Raw genomic sequence first — 19,343 nt, 5'->3', positions numbered from 1 at the left:
TCGGGGAGCTTCGAGCGACTTTTGAGGGCGGGGCTCGTGCCGCTGCTGTGATTGAACGCCGGGGCGGGCCGCTCCGCCCGTGTCAGAACCGGGCCTTCGCCTGGGCCGTTGTCGGCCAGCAGAAGGGTAGGGGGGCGCGCTCGCGGGCGGGTGGGCGGTCAGTGTCCGGGCTGAGGAGGGACCCGCTTGCGCAACGCTCCGCGCGCGTGACCCGCCGCGTTCTCGGTCGTCGCCCCTTTCCACCTCTTTCCGCCTTGCGCGGCGAATTTCTCTCCCTTTCTGCTCCTGCTTCTCCCGCTTCGTTGCGCTCTGCTCCACTTCGCAGCCTCTTCGCAGCTTACAAGGTTGGGTGGGAGTTTCCGAGCAAGGCAGGAATTCAACCGCTGGAAGTTTTTGGCACCCTATTCCGGCCCCTCCCACCCACCTGCCCCGTGTGAAATTTGTACCTGTTGATTTTCTGGCGTGGTTAAGGACACAGGAGTCTCAACCCCCCGCCCCCCCCGAATGACGACAGTCTCATCTTGTTGTTTGGGAATATCTTTTTTTTGCATTCAAATCTTGCCTTGCTCCTTCCCACGAACATACTTTCCTTTGCCCTGGCTGAGGAAACCTAGCCAGATGGGCGGGGTATAATTAATGATAATCATAGTAATCATTCTGTATTTGGGTTGTACTTCCTCTTTAGCTGCAGTCATGATAACTGTAAAAATATTTCTTTTTCTGAATTATATGCCCTATTCTAAACAGCTGTAGGTTTCTCTCCACCCCCACCCCCCACCTTTAAAAAAAATCTCTTTTTAAAAAGGGGATTATTTTCTCTTTGGTAAATCGTATTTATATAGAAATCTCTTTTTTCTGTGTATTATATTTCATAACACACGAAGCAACGGTTTTAAATGAGGTAGATGTAGAATGAATTTTGTCATTGCGCCACTGGTGAAATTTTCTTTCTTTCTTTCTTTCCCCACCACCTTTTTCCTCCCTAGGAACTTAAAGGTGGTGTACACGGTTCTCCGTTCCCTGTTTTATCCCCACAACAACCTTCTGAGGCACATTAGGCTGAAAGACAGTGACTTGGAGAATTTCAATAGAAATTAAGGAGGTAAGAAGAAACCTGTTGGATCAGACGAAAGGCTTATCTAGGCCAGATTTCCTGCAGGCAGGTGCATCTACTAGGCCTACAGGCAGGTCTATGAAGGTGATCACTCTCCCTGGCTGTTGTCAGCCTCTCCTCGTACCTATTTAGTGGCATGAAACCTTTATCCTTGAGGGTCCCATTTAGGCCTAATCAGCTTTTAAGGACATCAAAGCCTGTGGTCATCATAACCACATATTTATTTTTTTATTCTACAGTCCTACCTCTTGTTACATTCGGTTCAGGTTACGTCTTTTCAGATTGCGTCCCGCGGAGACGCGGAAGTACTGGAATGGGTTACTTTCGGGTTTCGCCGCTCACGCATATTCACTCATGACGTCATGCGCAGACGTGCAGCTGTGGCTTGCACTCTGCTCATGTTGCGAATGGGGCTCTGGAACGGATCCCGTTCGCAACCAGAGGCACCACTGTATTAATAATAATAATAATAATAATAATTTATTATTTATACCCCGCCCATCTGGCTGGGCCTCCCCAGCCACTCTGGGTGGCTTCCATAGAAACCAAAAATACAGTAAAATATCACACGTTAAAAACTTCCCTGAACAGGGCTGCCTTAAGATGTCTTCTGAATGTCAGGTAGTTGTTTATCGCTTTGACATCTGCTGGAAGGGCGTTAAGCATTTTTCTTCCATAATGGAACACACGGTGGTGTACATGTGGTTCCTTGATTACACCCTATGTGAAGAAACATTTTCTTATGTCTGTCCCAAATGTATTACCAATCAAATTTTTGCCACAGGTGGTCTCCCTGTGACTTGAAACTTCAATGCATAATAATACCGAACTTTGTATAGTGCTTTCCTGCATTCATGCACATTGTTTAGTTGTTATCTTTAAGCAACCTTGGAAGACTAATTAGCACATTGTTCTGCAGCCCAAGACTTAGTTCATTTTGTCAACAAGGGCAACAAATAAAAATGATAAAAAATAAAGCAGACATGTGCTGAGGTGCCTAGATTAGGATACAAATAGCTTTCTTTCCTTCATGTGATTGCTCTTTTGGTGTGTGAAGTGGGGCTCATAAGCAGATTACAGCTGGTCTGCCTGAATCAGTTGAGGAGGGATGTTTGCCAATGTGTGTGCATGCAAGGTTGTGGGGTTGGTCGCACGCAATTTCGGCCCCAACCACTAATCTCATGCCAATCCTGAAGGGATAGTAAAAGCACCTGACTTCCTTAAAGTATCCTGGTAATTCATAACATCCTTAGAAAACTACAGCTCTCAGGATACTTTGGGGGAAGTCATGCCCTTTTAATGTGTGGCTTGCACACAGCCCAATAAAGGTAAATAAAGCTGGAGGTTAGTGGTGGGGAGAGAGTTCACCTAGTGAGATCTGAACAGATTCATAACCTAGTCTCCTAGCTGCTATGCTACAACAGCTTAGTTTATGAGCAACTTGGATTAAGAACACTGCAAACCCAGAAGTAGGTGTTTTGGTTTGTGAACTTTGCCTTGGAAGCAGAACATGTTTTGCTTCCTGTTGAGCGTGTTCCATTTGTAAATTGAGTCCCCCGCTGCTAGGGGAAAGCACGCCTTGGTTTAAGAATGCTTTGGTTTAAGAACGGACTTCTGGAACGGATTAAGTTTGTAAAGTCATACCTCAGGATAAGTACGCTTCATGATAAGTATCTTCGGGTTGCGCTCCGCGGCAACCCGGAAGTAATGGAGCGTGTTACTTCCGGGTTTCGCCGCTCACGCATGCGCAGACGGTCAAAATGACGGCATGCACGGAAGCGGCGAAACACGACCTGCGCAGATGCGCAGTTGCATCTTACATTCTGTTCAGGATGCGAACGGGGCTTCAGAACGGATCCCGTTCGCATCCCAAGGTACCACTGTACTATACTATCACTCCTGTCTTAAGACACAAAGTATCTATGAAGAAGACTATGTTACTGTTTTACTATAACATACACTATGTTATGAAATTCTTGCTGTGTTACTATGAAATTGTTCTGTAGTGTTTGTCTCAATTTTAAAATTTATTTACTTAATTTTTATGCTGCCCTTTCTCTGAGGATCACAGGGGCAGTTTACAATATAAGAACACAAAAATACAAAAAATGGTATCAAACAAAAACAGTAACCCTCCCACTTAACCAGAGGCCTGGGAGAAATGCATTCCTGTTTCTTTGTTGTAAGCCGCTTTGAGCAGGATTTTTCTTGTGGAAGAGTGGCATGCAAATGAATGAATGATTGACCTAATAATGTTGCAAAACGTTGAGAAACAGTGTAATCTCTGGTTATGTTTCAAGAATTATTTCTGTGTAACACAAAAGATTGCGTACTGCATGTTGAATGATGGCTGGTCTTCAGAAATGCTATTATTTCAGCGACTTTTGTCTTGTGGGATTGTAAGTAATTCCGATTAGATTCTCCTCTTAGCCATGTTGCTAAAATATAATTTTACTGTTGTATTTTTGAACTGCTGCTATTAACATATTGTATTGTAATTTTATGGTGTGTATTGTCTGCTTTTTAAAAAAAAAATCGTGCAGTTCTGCTGTTCTGAGGAGAGCTGAAGAAAATGAATTTGAATTGCTGTTGCAAATATTCTTTTTCACGATGAAGCGTCTGATCAGAATGACTTGCTTTCTGTGCTGCTGAGAGGATGTAGCGAAAATGATAGCAGAGCCCAATTCCGTTGCCAATCTCCCCAACCACAAGTAAGACTTTTGACAGTAGCATACAGAACTTATCTTGTTGTTTTTATTGAGAAGTTTATTTTATTTTAGTGGTCTGGAGTGGTGTGTGTGTGCTCATACATTAAAAATGTTGCTTGTCAGTTTATAATTTTAATATGATACAATTATATAGTTTCATGTTTAATATATCTTAACATTTAACAACGCCAGCAAAACTTAATAAGATCAGAGTTAAAATAAGGAGGAATCCACTGGGATAAAATACAGTGGTGCCTCGCAAGACGAAAAGAATCCGTTCCCCATTTTCTTCGTCTAGCGGTTTTTTCGTTTTGCGAAGCAAGCCCATTGACGGATTAGCACTATTAGCGGCTTTTAGCGGCTTAGCGGATCAGCTGATAAGCGGCTTAGCGGCTTAGAAAAAGGGGGGGGGAACCCCCGCAGGAACTCGCAAGACATTTTCGTCTTGCGAAGCAAGCCCATAGGGAAATTGGTTTTGCGAAGCGCCTCCAAAACGGAAAACCCTTTCGTCTAGCGGGTTTTCCGTCTTGCGAGGCATTTGTCTTGCGGGGCACCACTGTATAACATCAGGTTGGAGAAGGCTGAGTTAGTATAATTTAGGGTTGCCAGGACAAACCCCAAAGTTGTTGAATATAATGTCGGAATTGACAAACTATCAAAACTGACTCGGAAATTGAGTGAAGTGGAAAGTAGTTTGTGCTGGTACCTCCTTAAAAAGTGGAGTGCTGGCCAAATGCAAAATGGTAGCAATCAAGTGACCTCTAAACCACAGTTTGCCCATAGATTTGTAAGTTCAGCCCATGGTTTGTGTTCCCAGCAAGAGTTAGCCACAAACTCTTGGCATGGCTGGCTCATGCAGTGTTGCTCTCCAACTTTTTCTGAGTGCCCTGCATTTGGGTCAAAGTTCAGTGGAAGCTGAGCCAGCTGGTTTGGTTGTGGGACTATTTTACCCTAACTTTTAGCCTGTGGGACTATTTTGTTTGTTTGTTTTTTAACTTGGAGGAAGGCAGCAGAAGGCTTATAGGCTACACCTACTTTGTAAAGCCTTTCCCCTGTCAGAAGCATTTCCTCCCATTTCTCCTTCAGACAGCAGCACATGCTGTACAAATTGGAAGAAAAGCATTGGTGAGCCAGATATGGCCTGTGGGTTGCTGACCCCTGCTTTGACTTGTGCTTGTATGTTCAGTTTGTGAAGCAGAGGTTAAAGGAAGCTAGAGACTGATTTATGGATGGAGAGTTAAATACCCGCCCCACCCCCCCATGATGTAAAGCAGATACCCTCTCCTATTTTGCTTTGGTTGAATAGCTGCAAAGTATGTAAGCACTTCTTGCTTTGAGACATATGTAACATGTAAAGTTGCATGTGGACAGAAGTAGTGGTGGCTGGTGCCCATTGGACGAGGAGGCCAATGACAGGCAAAGCCAGAACCAATGACCGGCATCTTGGTGTCATGTGAACAGTGGGTTAAATTACAGAGTGTTTGGCCCATGTCTTGAGTTAGCACATCCCCTATGCTTGCTGGATGCTCTGAGATAAGAGTGCCAGGTGCAGTGAGTTACCCTATCAACACCAGCAAGGTTGATTGTATGACTTGCTGAATCATTCACCCTCCCATTGGTTCAGGAATGTAGAGGCAGACATAATAGTCTGTAGGGTGCGTATCTCATTACATCCTTGTTCTAGGGTCTGACTCTGAATTTCTGAGAGTCAGGGGAAGAGGCTGGGTGGTTTTTTTTTTACACAGCAGTGTTAGATAGCATGGTGATCGTGTTTGTGGATCTGTTCAAGGACCAGAAGGGGCAGTATATAGTAGATAGCAGTGTTTAGCTTTGTCTTGTCCCTGGAGGCAACAATCACTGTTACTTTGAGCTGTGTGGGAGAGGAGTTCCCCCCTTAACTGGGGACTCTGGAGGAAGCTGTTCTGCTTGGAGCAGATAACCTCTAAAGGCTCTCCTGGGGCACTGCATGCTCATCTGATACATCACACTGGTTGAAGTGTGGTGAACTACCGACCGTCTTCCAAAATCCATCAACAAGGCAGGGTGAACTAATGCTAGTTTTACACCCATCTTCACCTCCGTTGAGTTCTATAAGGATGTCACAGAGACTAAGGGTGGAAGGTGGCACTTTTAAGAAAGAAGGCAGACAGGTTGGGGGCTAGCTGAGGGCAGACTGAGGTTGGTGGGGCAGTGATCTATTCACTCTGTTGGAACAGCCTCTCCTGGAAGAAGTGAGGAAAGCTAGGGTAAAAATCATGTGAGTCATTGGCATGTATTAATACTAATTTGAGTGAGGAAGGCAGTGTGTGGATTTGCTACTTCTTTCTTTGTCTTAATAGGCAGCACAAGCCCAAACAAGTAAGCTAGCCTGTGTGTTTGTCCATGCAGAGGTTGGGAAATTTTTTATAGAAGTCTAATGCACTTGACAAAAGGATAGGTTTTGTTTTGTTTTAAGAAGGTAGACCAACAAAGTTTCTGTGATTGGGATTATTTAACGCCCCCCCCCCCAAAAAAAATCTTTAGGGTATAGTGAATTTCAAAGTGGCATCATTGACATGGTTTCATAGTATGCAACAGACTAGATATTACAAAGGGAATATGTAAACAGTTTCCTGTTTATTTATATTATGAATAAAAAGTGGAAGTGGTAGAGTGACTGCTTAACCCTGACATCTTTTGCTTTTTGTCTGTTTAAGAAATGCTGGGCAGCATCCAACAGAAATCAACACGTGCAATGGGACTTCCAGTTTAGCTTCTTCTCCAACCGTATGTGTCTCCAAAATCTGTTCTGGACAGTCCCCGAACCTTACGGATCAGATTTTGGGGGAGCGCAAGCAGGAGACTGCAGGGGGAGAAGAGTAAGTTGAAGCTCTATTGTGCTACATTGGATTTCACACCCGCTCTTGAAGCTGTTTTGTCTCCCATGGGGAAAATGATAAGGGAACATATATCTTTTTCTCCATGGGGAAAAAAAAGTGACTGGTGGGAATTTTTAATGGACAAAAAGCAGGAGGGGAAGGGGTTTAGCATCCCCTTTGCTCCTGATTGCAGTTTCCTGCAGTTGCTTTTCATTCATAAGAAGTTGTGACTTCTGTGTAACGTGTAGTTTGGCCCTTTGTTGCCTGTAGTTGCAACAACACAAGACAACTAATTTGTTTGCCCTGTAAAAAGAAGAACGTTTTAAAAAAAAACTAAAAAACTGATAAAATATTAGCTCTTAATATTCAGCATTTCCTTTCAGGGGTTTTGAGTCAGTTTAAGTAGCAACTTGGTCCTCAAAAGAGCCTTACAGTGCAATCCTATATATATAGCATGTATATGTATATGTATATGTATATGTATATGTATATGTATATGTATATGTATATGTATATGTATATTTGGAGGGATGATAAAGCTGCAATCCTATACAATTATTTGGGAATAATTAAGTTCTGATGAACTCGAGTTCATCAGAACTTAATTATTCCCAAATAATTGTATAGGATTGCAGCTTTATCATCCCTCCAGATAGGTGATTTATTTTTTTAGTGGGTATATTCTGCAACATGTCATTGGTGTAACAGTAGTTTGTTATCAGTGGATTTGTAGTGCACATCATTCAACTTGATTGGTTGTTCTGTGATGCTTTCCCTATGTTACCTTATTATTGCCATCTGGAGGGGGCACTCTTGCACCAGAGTGTGACAGAAATAGGACACATACCCCTGGAATATTTATGGTATGAAAAGTTACAGGATTTCAGCAGGAAACTACAGAACATGCACTGATTGCAAACAAAGCTGTATGTCCACCCCAGAACTTTTACAGGCACAAACAGTATTGAAAGAAGCATCACATATAACCACCTTGATACTGTCAGGAGCATTAATAATCACAAATGCACAAAATAAAGGATGTGTGGAGGGGACTCTAGGATAACAGTTCTTAAAGCCCGCAACTCAATAGAGATTGCTCTCTTTCTTCAAACGATCTTTCTTTTTCTTTTTCTAATGACTCAGAGAAAATGGGATCCATGAGGAGGTTGTCTCTGAATCTACAGTGCAGAACGGCAGCTGCTTGAGAAATGGCAATGTTAAAACTTTTGTAAGTTTCTGTTATGTTCTATAATTTCACTAAGTGGACAGGAGAAGGAATGTGCTTCCCTGGATCTCATTGTATTGTACGCATAACTTAGGGTTAGACTGGGTATACAGTTGATTCTTCGTGAATGATTTATATTGTCTACAACTGTTGAATGTCAGTAGTCCCATACCAACGCAAACAATCTCAGATGATATTTGTGCATGCCCATAAATAGATCTCTCCCCGCCTTACAATTTTTAGGTATACATAAATGAATGTTGAGTGTCACTGAGTATCATCATTCACCAATGAATTTCCAGACATTCACACATTTGTGGAGAGGGAGAGAGAACAAAAGAAAGGGCAAGGAATTGGACTAGATGCCCCATGTTTTCCTTACTACTTTTATGTTTCTGCAGTTTCCCTCTGATTGAAGTATATGCAGTTGAAATTATTTGCTATTAAGTTGCATAAAATGTAAGTGAATTTACTCCACAAGGAATGGCTGACTTGACACATGCCTGTTCACCATAGAATAATAGAATTGTAGAGTTGGAAGGGACCCCAAGGTTCATCTAGTCCAGTGGTGGCCAAACTTGGCCCTCCAGCTGTTTTGGGACTACAATTCCCAACATCCCTGACCACTGGTCCTGTTCGCTAAGGATGATGGGAGTCGTAGTCCGAAAACAGCTGGAGTGCCAAGTTTGGCCAACACTGAATTCTAGTCCAACCCTCTGCAGTGCAGGAAACTCAGCTAAAACATCCATGACAGATGGTCGTCCAACCTCTGCTTAAAAACCTCCAAGGAAGGAGAGTCCACAACATCCCAAGGGAGACCATTCCATTTGATTTCTGAGTGTGCGGGCATGATTTCAGGCATTTGGACACATGGTTACAATCTTCATTTGGAGAGCACATGCTAAGCACCACAATCCTAGCTCCTACCATGTAAAGATGTTAGCATGAGTCCTTGTGTCTGAACTGGGACCTCTAGCTTCAGAAATGATAGAGGGGCATTGTGTTTAAAGTAAGGTGAAATTTCTGACTGTGACCTGTGATAGCTCATTCATACAGCCACTTAATGCTTTATTGCTGTAGAGAGGTAAGAGAAAAATCCGAGAACAATGTGAAAACAGAAGAAGACACCCTTCAGATGGTAGACGGCCAAACCAGCTGCAAAATGGAGAAGTGGTTGAAGCAGTTACGTTGTTTGAGGTGGTCATCATGGGCAAAAGCGCTATGCAGGTACATCAGCTTCCAAGGTTATGCGGGAGTTTGATACTGTCTGTTTCTAGTTTTTTAATCTGTTGCCTTTTTGCAATGTGGTTCAGTCTGTGGTAGATGACTGGATTGAAGCCTACAAAAACGATCGAGATGTGGCACTTCTGGATCTCATCAACTTTTTCATCCAGTGCTCAGGTTGCCGAGGTAATTTTTTATCCCCATGCTTTCTGAGGGCAACGATGTGTGTGTGTGTGTGTGTGTGTGTGTGTGTAGCTAATTCCTGTTTGGGGATCCTCTTAATTCAGAATCTGGCATGCATTTGCTAAGATGTGGCTATTCCATACAACTCGGGTTCTGAATTTAGAGCTGTGGAAGCAGAAAGGTAGAGTAGAAATGCAGAGGAGAAGAAGTGGAGAAAATAGATAGATGAGCATAACCACTAGTACAAATAGGTAAAGGTAAAGGGACCCCTGACCATTAGGTCCAGTCGTGACCGACTCTGGGGTTGCGGCGCTCATCTCACTTTATTGGCTGAGGGAGCCGGTGTACAGCTTCTGGATCATGTGGCCAGCATGACTAAGCCGCTACTGGCGAACCTGAGCAGCGCACGGAAACACCATTTACCTTCCCGCCGGAGTGGTACATATTTATCTACTTGTACTTTGATGTGCTTTCGAACTGCTAGGTTGGCAGGAGCAGGGACCGAGCAACGGAAGCTCACCCCGTCACAGGGATTTGAAATGCCAACCTTCTGATCGGCAAGTCCTAGGCTCTGTGGTTTAACCCACATAGCCAACCGCGTCCCACTAGTACAAATAGTTGTGTTTAAAAGCTGTCTTAACCGGTGGTTGGAGAATAAGTCACACATTTAAAATGAGGTATGGAAAGTTACAAATATTGGCTGCGTTCACATGAAACGCTGAACTGTTGGTGTTTTAGCACAGAGGGAGGCTGCACTGTGCCTCCAGATGTTGTAAGAGAGCAGCTTCCACCAAGCCCAGCAAGCGGGATCAGGGATCCTGGGAGTTCAAAAATAGATGGCATTGCATTAGCTATTCTTAGTTTTAGCACTGTGTGCATATGGTTATACCCTGTAGGGTGGGGCGGTGTTGCTTAATTGGATTCTCGAGGTGGAGGTCACTGCCAGTAACAGAGAGGGAGAGGGACAATGCGGCAGGGAGGCTGGCACGGTGCAGGCGTAGCGGTGGGAATGTTGGATTGGCTTTGCCACTGCGCCAACACCACAGTGACCTCTCTGCTGCTTTTCCTCTCTCCTTGTTGGTTACTGGTAGCAACTTAATGCATCAGAAAGTAGCCATGGTCCACAATGATGGCCTGCTACTGCAATCATGGATTGGAATGAGCCTGGGACTAGAGATGTGAAAGCCTGGGGGGGGGGGAGAGACTTGGAACAATTTGAGACCCCCTCTCCCCATTCCGTCTAGATTTTTTTCTAGGCCTTCACATTCCCTTCTGAGACCCCAAAAAGTGTTGCATTTGCACCCCCCCCTTTCCTTTCCTCTCCTCCACCTCCTGACTGGCTAGAAATATTATTACAGGTATTTCGCATCTTGTGCTTATTTGATCACAGCTTTTCCTGGGTGGGGAAAAATACATTCATAAATGATGGGCAGAGGACGCCCACTCTCTATTTATTTACACACACACAAACCTCATGCACGGAAAGCTGTGATCACAGGTTCCCTGTGATGGACTTTGGGAAAGGAGGCATGAGAACTCTGGCAAGGTTCTGGAGCCCTTGTGTTTCCTTCCAAAAGCCAGGAAGGAATTCCTGGCTTTTAGAGTCCTGTATATTCAGAGACCTTGTTTTAAAATAGAGTTTGTGTCTATGCTGGCATACTTTGTTCAGTTAAATTTTTACTTCTATGGTTACTTACGTAGGAATGGTTACAGCAGAAATGTTCCAAAGTTCGCAGAATTGCGATGTGATGCAGAAAATGACAGAGACATTTGATGAGGTGGGTTCTGCTTGTATGAGAACACTTTTAAGCTGCTGATTGTTGATAAGCTTATTCAAAAGTCTTAAATTGTTTATTTTGTAAATATATAGATAGATGTATAGATACGTACACACACTCACCGCTGCATTGTATAACTATATCATAGTAGTTTAACAACAACCTTAAACCATAAAAACACTGTTTAATTTTATATAACTTCCCATCAATAGATATAATGTTTCTTAAAAGAAATGATGCAATATCTAAACTTGGAAATATCTAATTAAACACAATTTTATGTTTTGTCCAAGCTGGGAAACTCTGCCAGTTCAGAACATTGTCATATATTAAACCAGCTTCCCAGTTGACAAAATGGTTAACTGCTCATGCTGCAAGAGTACAAACGAAGGGTCTATATGTGTGTGCAGAAGGCAGATACATATATTTTGCTTTTCAGGTGAAAATACATGATTGTCCAAACTGTGTGGAGGGGGAGGTATTATGTGCTACAGTGGTTATCAACTTGGCACAAGGATTACAGCATCTGATCCCACTGTTACTCTCAAAGGAATGAAAGCTTTGTGCAGTCACCCAGATCTTTAGCTTTATTGGTGTTGCACGGTACACAAGTAGCCTACCCTTTAGCTGACTTTAGCTATTGCACACAGCTTTGCACATGAGGTCATGGTGAACCTTAAAAACTTGGGTTTTACTGTGCTTGTTTATTCCTGTCAATTAGATTTGTTTAGCAATACTGTTGCTTCAATTCTGTTTTGCCTCTCTATATCTTGTAGGCAACTGGATTGCAGTATAAAAAGTTCATGGCCTATCCCTGGATCTTGACAGTTACTTGGCCAGTGGATATGGTAACGCTTTGCATTTCTTTTATATTCCGCCTCTCTTCCATTGGAACTTGTGATAGGGTACCGGGGGTTCCCAGGGTGTATCCTATCCAGTCACGGGCCAGATCAAGCTTCAGCAAGGCTGCTTTTTTCGCTGCTTTACCTATCCCAAAACTGATTCCAGAGTCTTTCTGTGAGCATAAGCCAGTTTTGAGATGTGTAAAACTTCCAACAGGAGTGCTCTGGTTATTCATTTATTACCCGTTTTGCAAAATTGTTAGCAATGTCTCCTGCTTCCTCTTTCCTCCGAGTTGCATAGCACCCTTCAGCTCTCTTCCCTTTAACCTTCATGCAAGGAGGCAAAACACGGACAATCAGTGAGGATTGTTCGAAACTAAGACCTAGGCAGTGCTCCTTTGATTGATTATATTCCTGGATCAGACTGCTACCCTCAGCCATCATAGTGCAGGGAAGAGGGAGATGTGGGAAGTAGTGTTCCAGTGCTGAAGCCTGAAGCTAGTATAGTCCTTCTCCGAGCTGATGATGAGGGCTAAGGTGGCAGCTGCTGCTTGGGCTGACCTTCAGCCATATTAGTTCTGTGCATGGAAAGTAACTTTTACAGAATTCCGTGTGCATCAGAAGTGGATGGGGAGAAGCTTTCCTCTTGCTCATAGCACTAGAACTTGAGTTTATCTAGTGAAGCTGAAAATCGGAAGTAGTTAAACTGTGGAACACACACTTACAAAATGTAGTGACCAGAGGATCCTTCTAGTACAGCGCTGATCTCTTGTACAGTACAGTCCTACCTTGGTTTTCAAACAGCTTAGTTCTTGGACGTTTTGGCTCCTGAACTCCGCAAACCCGGAAGTGACTGTTCCGGTTTGCGAACTATTTTTGGAAGCCTAACGACTGATGGGGCTTCCGATCGGCTGCAGGAACTTCCTGCAGTCAGTCAGAAGTTGCACTTTGGTTTCCGAACGTTTTGGAAGTCGAACGGACTTCCAGAATGGATTTCATTCGACTTCCAAGGTACGACTGTATTATTCTGTGCAGTGAGCCTGGGGGAAGGAACAGAGGCAGGAAGGGTAGCCGTGTCAGATCACTAACTCTTCAGTACATTTTTGTCTTCTGGATGCATTTCCCATACACATGTACTCTATGCTCTGTGAACTTCCAGACTGTATATGGAACCACTCTTGAAGATGACTCAGGAACTTCAACTGGTCCAAAATGCAGCAGCCAGATTACTACTCCCTGTGGTCCCGTTTACAATTCCCATAACATCTGTTTTGAAACAGCTGCACTGTGGATGTCAGTTTGTTCCCAGGTCCCAAATCAAGGTGCTCACATTAGCGTTGGGTGTAGGCACCAAAAAACATGGAAGATTACTTCCTTCCTTACAGAATGTATTTGGTGTATTTGATCAGCAGAGGGGGCCCTCTTGGTCATTCCACTGCCTACGGAAGTTCTGAGACCTTATGTTGAAGGGGGGAGGCAATAACTCAAATAATGATGATAAATAAGTTTTTGTCATAGGGGGTTGTTAGGTGGTTTCTGGTTTTGTATTTTGTATTTTGATTATGTATTTTGTGTTTTGATATTGTGATTTTGTCCTGTGAACCACCCTGAGACCTGTGGGTATCAGGCGGTATACCAATTTAATTAACAACAACTTGTCTTACACCTCTTGTAGGATGATAAGGACTACCCGCTTGTGAGGGCAGGGCCCTACTGGAAGAAGTTCAGGACTAATTTTTGCGATTTCACTTCCGTATTGGTGCAGCAGTGTCAGTTCAGCATCCTCTATGACAACTATTTGATGGACACCATCATCTCTCTCCTTTCGGGCCTGGCAGAGTCCATGGTCAGAGCATTCCGGCACACCAGCACATTAGCAGGTATGCACAACTGGACCTGTCAAGATTTTTCAGAAGTAGTACATTTGGTAGCTTGTGCTGGCGAAGCTGGTTAAGGTGTAGGGCAGCGGTGTCGAAACTTTTAAGAGGGCCAGATTTCATGAAGTGAAGGGCCGTGAGGACTGACCAAAGGGCCGACCAGGAAATAAACTGCCACAGAGGCCGGATTAAACTGATTGGTGGGCCAGATTAGGCCCCCAAAATGGACTTTGGACATGCCTGGTTTGGGCAGGGATAGGTTGCCAGCAGGTCTATTCATGTTAGCCTGATTTTCATATGGTGCAGCTTCTCGGATCACAGCGCTGCAGCAGTTAAAAAAGCAGGCCTTGCCAATTTCCCCACATCTCTCATTTCAGCTGTTCAGGTCACTATTGTGGAAAGTTTCAGTGTATAGTTTACTTGGTAGTGACTGCAAAACATCAAGATAAACATTAACAAAAATATAGAGTAGTCACCGGTCATATTTTAATCACATTAGGAGTTCCTGATTATGTATTGTAAAATAAAACTCTGCCAAAATATTAAGTAAAAAAAGGGACCAAGAGCTCGTTACTCTTAATAAGAAAATAATTCCAAGAAAAGAAAATAATTCCATAACCAATACAAATTATACAACTCATATCCATGGTTCTGATTAAGCAATGAAGCAAAATGACTACTGACCTTTATCAAAGTTTTTTGAAACACATAAAATTTATGGATTTTTCTTTGTTTTCAGCTATGAAGCTTCTAACAGCACTTGTAAACCTCATTGTAAGTATAGATGTCAGCAAGCATAACCTGGAAAGATTATACGAGGTAGAAAAAAGCAGGACTACAGGCAAAAGGACCAATACTAGACTGGACCAGCTAGAGAAGAAGAAAAAAGAGGTAGGAGAAATTTCCCCTTGGAAATTGATGACAGTTTGTAAAAATGCCTATTTGTAATTGCTGGTTACTGGATTTCAATTTGAGGTGGTCGGCAGTGAGCGGCTCACGCCAAACGTTTTCCTATTCTCCCAATCTAAGGAAGGGAAATGAATTCTGAATCACTGATTGGCATAGTGTTGTTTGTTTCATCATATTGCAATACGGTGCTAGAATGTGAAGGTTGCGTTGAATACTGGCACATGGCCTCCTAAAGACTCTCAAAACTCATGTGCCAGTCATGTGTATTCACTCAGTGTGACAATCCTGAAACAAGATGGCATTTGTGGTGTGGAAAGGCATGGATTACTTGGGTGGAGGATCACAAAGTTATCCAATAGCCTTTGCTTTAGTGAGTGATCAGACCACTTTACCTGGTAGTGGGTGACTCGGGGGGGGGGGGAGACCCAAGACCCAAGACCACAGGTCTTTTTTCTCAAAGTTTCTAAACGAAGCTTCCTCTATTTCCAGTAACAATCCTTGTTACCACACTTAAAGAGAGCTCTTAGGTAGCAGCGGGTTTCCTAATTTTAAAAAAATGGTTACAGTCCTAATTCATGCGTATTTACAACCACGCACCTAAAAGTGGCCAGCTTTTAGTTTTATCTGACTCTGTTCCCAAGGCTGGAGTTCAGGTGTGCACATGCTGTTTGATCTCCAGTTTGTTGTGAGGTGGAGTTGGCTTGTTATATGGTTCTGGAGTTCGATGGCCACTACCCCCTAGACATAGCCACGACGTGGTTTGTCTTTTTGGCATTCCCTCCTATTCCCTAAAGTAGCATCTCCACCCAGCCCAGTTCAGCCCAGACACCCAACCCAGAGGGCCAGCTCTGAGGGCCTTCTGGCAGTTCCCTCACTGCAAGAAATGAAGCTACAGGGAACCAGGCAGAGGGCCTTCTCGGTAGTGGCGCCCTCCCTGTGGAACGCCCTCCCATCAGATGTCAAGGAAATAAACAACTATCTGACTTTTAGAAGTCATCTGAAGGCAGCCCTGTTTAGGGAACTTTTTAATGTTTGATGTTTTATCACTTTTTTATTACTAATAAAAAAGGGGAAACCCAGCCAGATGGGTGGGGTAATAATAATAATAATAATAATAATAATAATAATTCCTTGCCCCCACCAGGTGCTGACATGGTCCTTTGCTCCTTAAGGGGGAATTTCCCCATAAAGCTGTCCTTAGTTCCAACAGTCTTGTTTGTGGCTGTCTGGACTGTTTTCCTGAAGGTTTTTTTTTTAACTGTGCCATCCAAAGTTCAACAGTTGCATCTGATCAACTGTGTTGTCAGTGTTTACACACATCTTCGTCCTCCAACCCCAGCATCCATCCTTATCTTGTTCCAGTCTTTCCTGCATCTTGGAGAGCGAGATCACCCTGAAACCCTTGGCCTTGTTTTCAGCCATTTTTGATAGGGAAAAACCAAGTGTTCCTACTCCCCCTCTCACACACAAGGCTATGTCTTTATCTATACTTGGAACATAGAACCAAGCCGATTACCACAGTCACCACAGTTTTGATTAATAGAAAGTGTAAAAAATTGTACAGGCAAGCATTACATTTGATTATGGGATAACATTAGCCCCGTTGTTCCGCTGTTCATTTACAAGTGAAGATTAAGATGTGAACCAACAGGTTAAATAAATATTAGTGATGAAGCAGGTATTTTAGTTGAGTTATTGAGGAAATCAAAAAATATATAACTAGCTTCTGTTGTATCCTTATCCCTTCCAACCTTTCATTATATCTCAATTTGAAAAAAATGAGGTGGTATTTAATCTGTGAAATTTCAGTGAAATGAGATTAAGCATAGAAATAAGGCCTTGCCTATAGGAAGAGACTGTTCAATTGTTTTCATTTCAGTATGAACAGAAACACCTGGACATAGAGAACATGATGAATGCTATTTTCAAAGGGACCTTTTTGCAACGCTATCGGTAAGAACCTTTATGTACTTGGAAGGAGTCTCTGGTCAGGATATGGGCATCTGAAGGACAGACTGGATGATGGGATTCATTCTACTTGGGGCTCCGTCACAGAATATGCATATTCTGCAGTATCAAGTAATGGTCCTGCATATATGACTCAGGGTTTCATGTCACTTCGCATGGCCTGAAACACAGTACTTTTCGATAGAATGCTCACATATTCTGCTGCCTGCCCTCAGATATTGCTTAAGTGATAGCAAGTAATATAATTTTAAAAATAATGTTTCAAGAATACTTCTGTTCTTTTGCATTTTTTTCCTTAACAAAAATCTGTATTGCAATTAAACAGTGAACAGTGTTCCATTTTTATTTTATTTTAAAGTGATATTATTCCAGAAATCCGGGCCATTTGCATTGAAGAAATTGCCTGTTGGATGACAACTTATCCTGATCGGTTCTTAACGGATAGTTACTTGAAATACATAGGATGGATGCTGTATGATAAAGTGAGTATTTTTTTTTCTCGACAGTTGAGAAAAAAGTTAACGCAATCTCTTTTTCACAGGCAGAATCCCAAAAAGTTGAAAAAGTGATTTCTTTTTAATTGATATTTGAAATAACAAAGAATGAAAGGGGGATTTAAAAAAGAATGAGAGGGGAAGAGTGAGAGGAAAGAAAAAAGAAACCCATCAGCCTACAATAAAAATATAATAAGCATTAATGCATCCACCTTAATCTAAACATACAAAGTGGTACTGCCATCCAGATAGGTGTCTACATGAAACTGAGGTTTATAAGAAGTAGGTTAAAATATAGCAAGGGCAGTAATGTCCCAGACCACTGCATAATAAATGGGTGAGTGTTTATCTTTCAAACATTTTCATTTATTGAATTTATATCCCTCTGTTCCTCCCAAAAGAGTCCAGGACAATGAACACATCTGAAGTTTTTAAAAGGAAGCATTCTAAAACTGTTAAAACCATGCTAAAAAACAGGGTTTTTTAGTTTGGAAAAGCATAGGCCTCTTGGTGACCATAAAGGAACACAAAATCTACTTTTGTTGCCTTGCCACTAATTTAATTTAATTTTGACATATACGGACACCTTGGCTTTATAAATTTCTTGCATGACAACTCTTCTTTGTTGAAAAGGCATTCTTCTTTTATTTTGCTTTTAAAGTAAAGCACTTTGTTGCAATAATTGAACACAACACCATATGTGCCTTGAGTGAGGCAGGAGTGAGCTCTGTTGAGTTCAGTGGCAATTGATTCCAGGAAAGTGCATATAGGATACAGGTTGGGGTTTATTTGTTTTTTGCCCCTTTAGGGAAAACCCCTAAAGAGTTCCCCTCTACTTCTTTGAGGTTCCCCAGAGTGTGCTAATCACTCGCTGCTATTTCTTCGCAATCCTGTTTCGGTTACATAGCCACCTGATGTCACGGGACTGGCAAGGAACGCCTTTGAGTCGGGGGGGGGGGGAAGGGAGGAGATGAGTCAGAGCCGGAACAGTCAGAAGGAGACAGAGAGGAAGTGACGGAAGGGGAAGAGGGAGAGAGCCAGGAGGCGGGAAGGCTCTCCGATGCTGAAGCAGAGCCCCAGCACCGCACAGGAAGTTCAGGAACAGACGGAGAGATTATGCCTGTGCCTTCTGCACAGGAAAGGAGAGGGTTAAAGCACAAGAGACGTCCCATGAAGCTTCCCTGCCTTTTCTGTTGGAGGAGAAGCCGGAGAAGACCACTCCCCGAATCTGAACCGGACGATTTGGATACATGATTGTACTGTGCTGCTTCTACATATGTAAAATAAAGAACTGTAAATATCTCTCTGAGTGAGCAGAGGGTGCTTATTGCGAAGATCATATGCAAGCCATCACATCTGAGCACCTGAGTTTGCTACTCATATGCACAAGTGGGACCTGCAACAAAATATTGCAGCATCGAGTGCTCTTGTTCAGGGTTCGAACCAGCTAGCCAACCAACCAACCATCTCCCAGTCCCCGTTCCCCTTTCTGCTCTGGTTTTCTATTCCTTCCTTTCCTTTCATAGTAGGCATACCCTGTTGTGTGGCCACTGAGTGTGATCAGCCCTCATCAGACTGTTTGGCGAGGTTTGTTTCCCTCTTATTCCCACCCACCCCGCTGCAGATTTTTGTAGTTCTGTAATTGTCAGGGTTGCCTCAAGCCTGCTGATACCTCAGTTTTGTGCATGAATCATGCTCTGTTGACTTCACAAAGGTCATAGCTTGGGGAAAATGTTCGCCAAGTGCCAATTGAATGTTTTTTGTTCTTAGAATAATGTCAATAGTTGCATAGTCTTATCAGTGAACTTCATCTTCTATTTCATCCTGTATTCCAGCAACCTGACGTCCGACTGAAGTGCCTTCAGGGCCTGCAGGGAATATTTGGCCAGAAAGCGCTGGGTTGTAAAATGGATCTCTTCACTTGCAGGTTCAAGGTGAGCTTGAACAATAAGTGTCTCTCAGATTGAATATTCTGGTTGGTTTGCCTTGGAGGGCTGACCATTTTCAAAGCTGAACCCTGAATCCTGTATCACTTTAGGCCTATCAATGGTGTACAAGGTGTAAATTACATATAACTTTAAATGGGAAGTGTTTTATAGTTGATACACAAGGGTATATTGTATATACGTGACTTTAAATGACATGGTTTCCCTTCTGCCCGTG

The 19,343-nt window shown here is 42.9% G+C and overlaps 1 protein-coding gene across 5 annotated transcripts in view; it reads left to right on the top strand.

The window, feature by feature from the left end:
* Window positions 1–10: 10 nt before the first annotated feature.
* The window catches only part of LOC309340289 (cohesin subunit SA-2-like), a 60,972-nt gene continuing 41,639 nt past the window's right edge, over window positions 11–19,343 (top strand). For 2 of the 5 annotated variants that reach the window (XM_081858961.1, XM_081858960.1), the window contains exons 1-13: window positions 13–126; window positions 987–1,102; window positions 3,658–3,825; window positions 7,824–7,908; window positions 8,986–9,132; window positions 9,219–9,315; window positions 11,014–11,090; window positions 11,867–11,938; window positions 13,608–13,812; window positions 14,549–14,700; window positions 16,598–16,671; window positions 17,045–17,168; window positions 19,016–19,114. In XM_081858961.1, coding sequence (XP_081715087.1) covers window positions 3,782–3,825; window positions 7,824–7,908; window positions 8,986–9,132; window positions 9,219–9,315; window positions 11,014–11,090; window positions 11,867–11,938; window positions 13,608–13,812; window positions 14,549–14,700; window positions 16,598–16,671; window positions 17,045–17,168; window positions 19,016–19,114 — 1,176 coding nt within the window. In that variant the 5' untranslated portion in view covers window positions 13–126; window positions 987–1,102; window positions 3,658–3,781. Of the gene's footprint in view, window positions 127–986; window positions 1,103–3,657; window positions 3,826–6,518; window positions 6,681–7,823; window positions 7,909–8,985; window positions 9,133–9,218; window positions 9,316–11,013; window positions 11,091–11,866; window positions 11,939–13,607; window positions 13,813–14,548; window positions 14,701–16,597; window positions 16,672–17,044; window positions 17,169–19,015; window positions 19,115–19,343 lie in introns of all 5 variants that reach the window. The other 3 variants (XM_081858957.1, XM_081858959.1, XM_081858958.1) reach the window with 3 other exon arrangements.

This window comes from Podarcis erhardii (assembly GCF_964252035.2).
Source record: "Podarcis erhardii genome assembly, chromosome: 4".
Lineage (NCBI taxonomy): Eukaryota > Metazoa > Chordata > Lepidosauria > Squamata > Lacertidae > Podarcis > Podarcis erhardii.
Note: the sequence above shows the minus strand (reverse complement) of the source record. Positions and strands in the feature narration are given on the sequence as shown.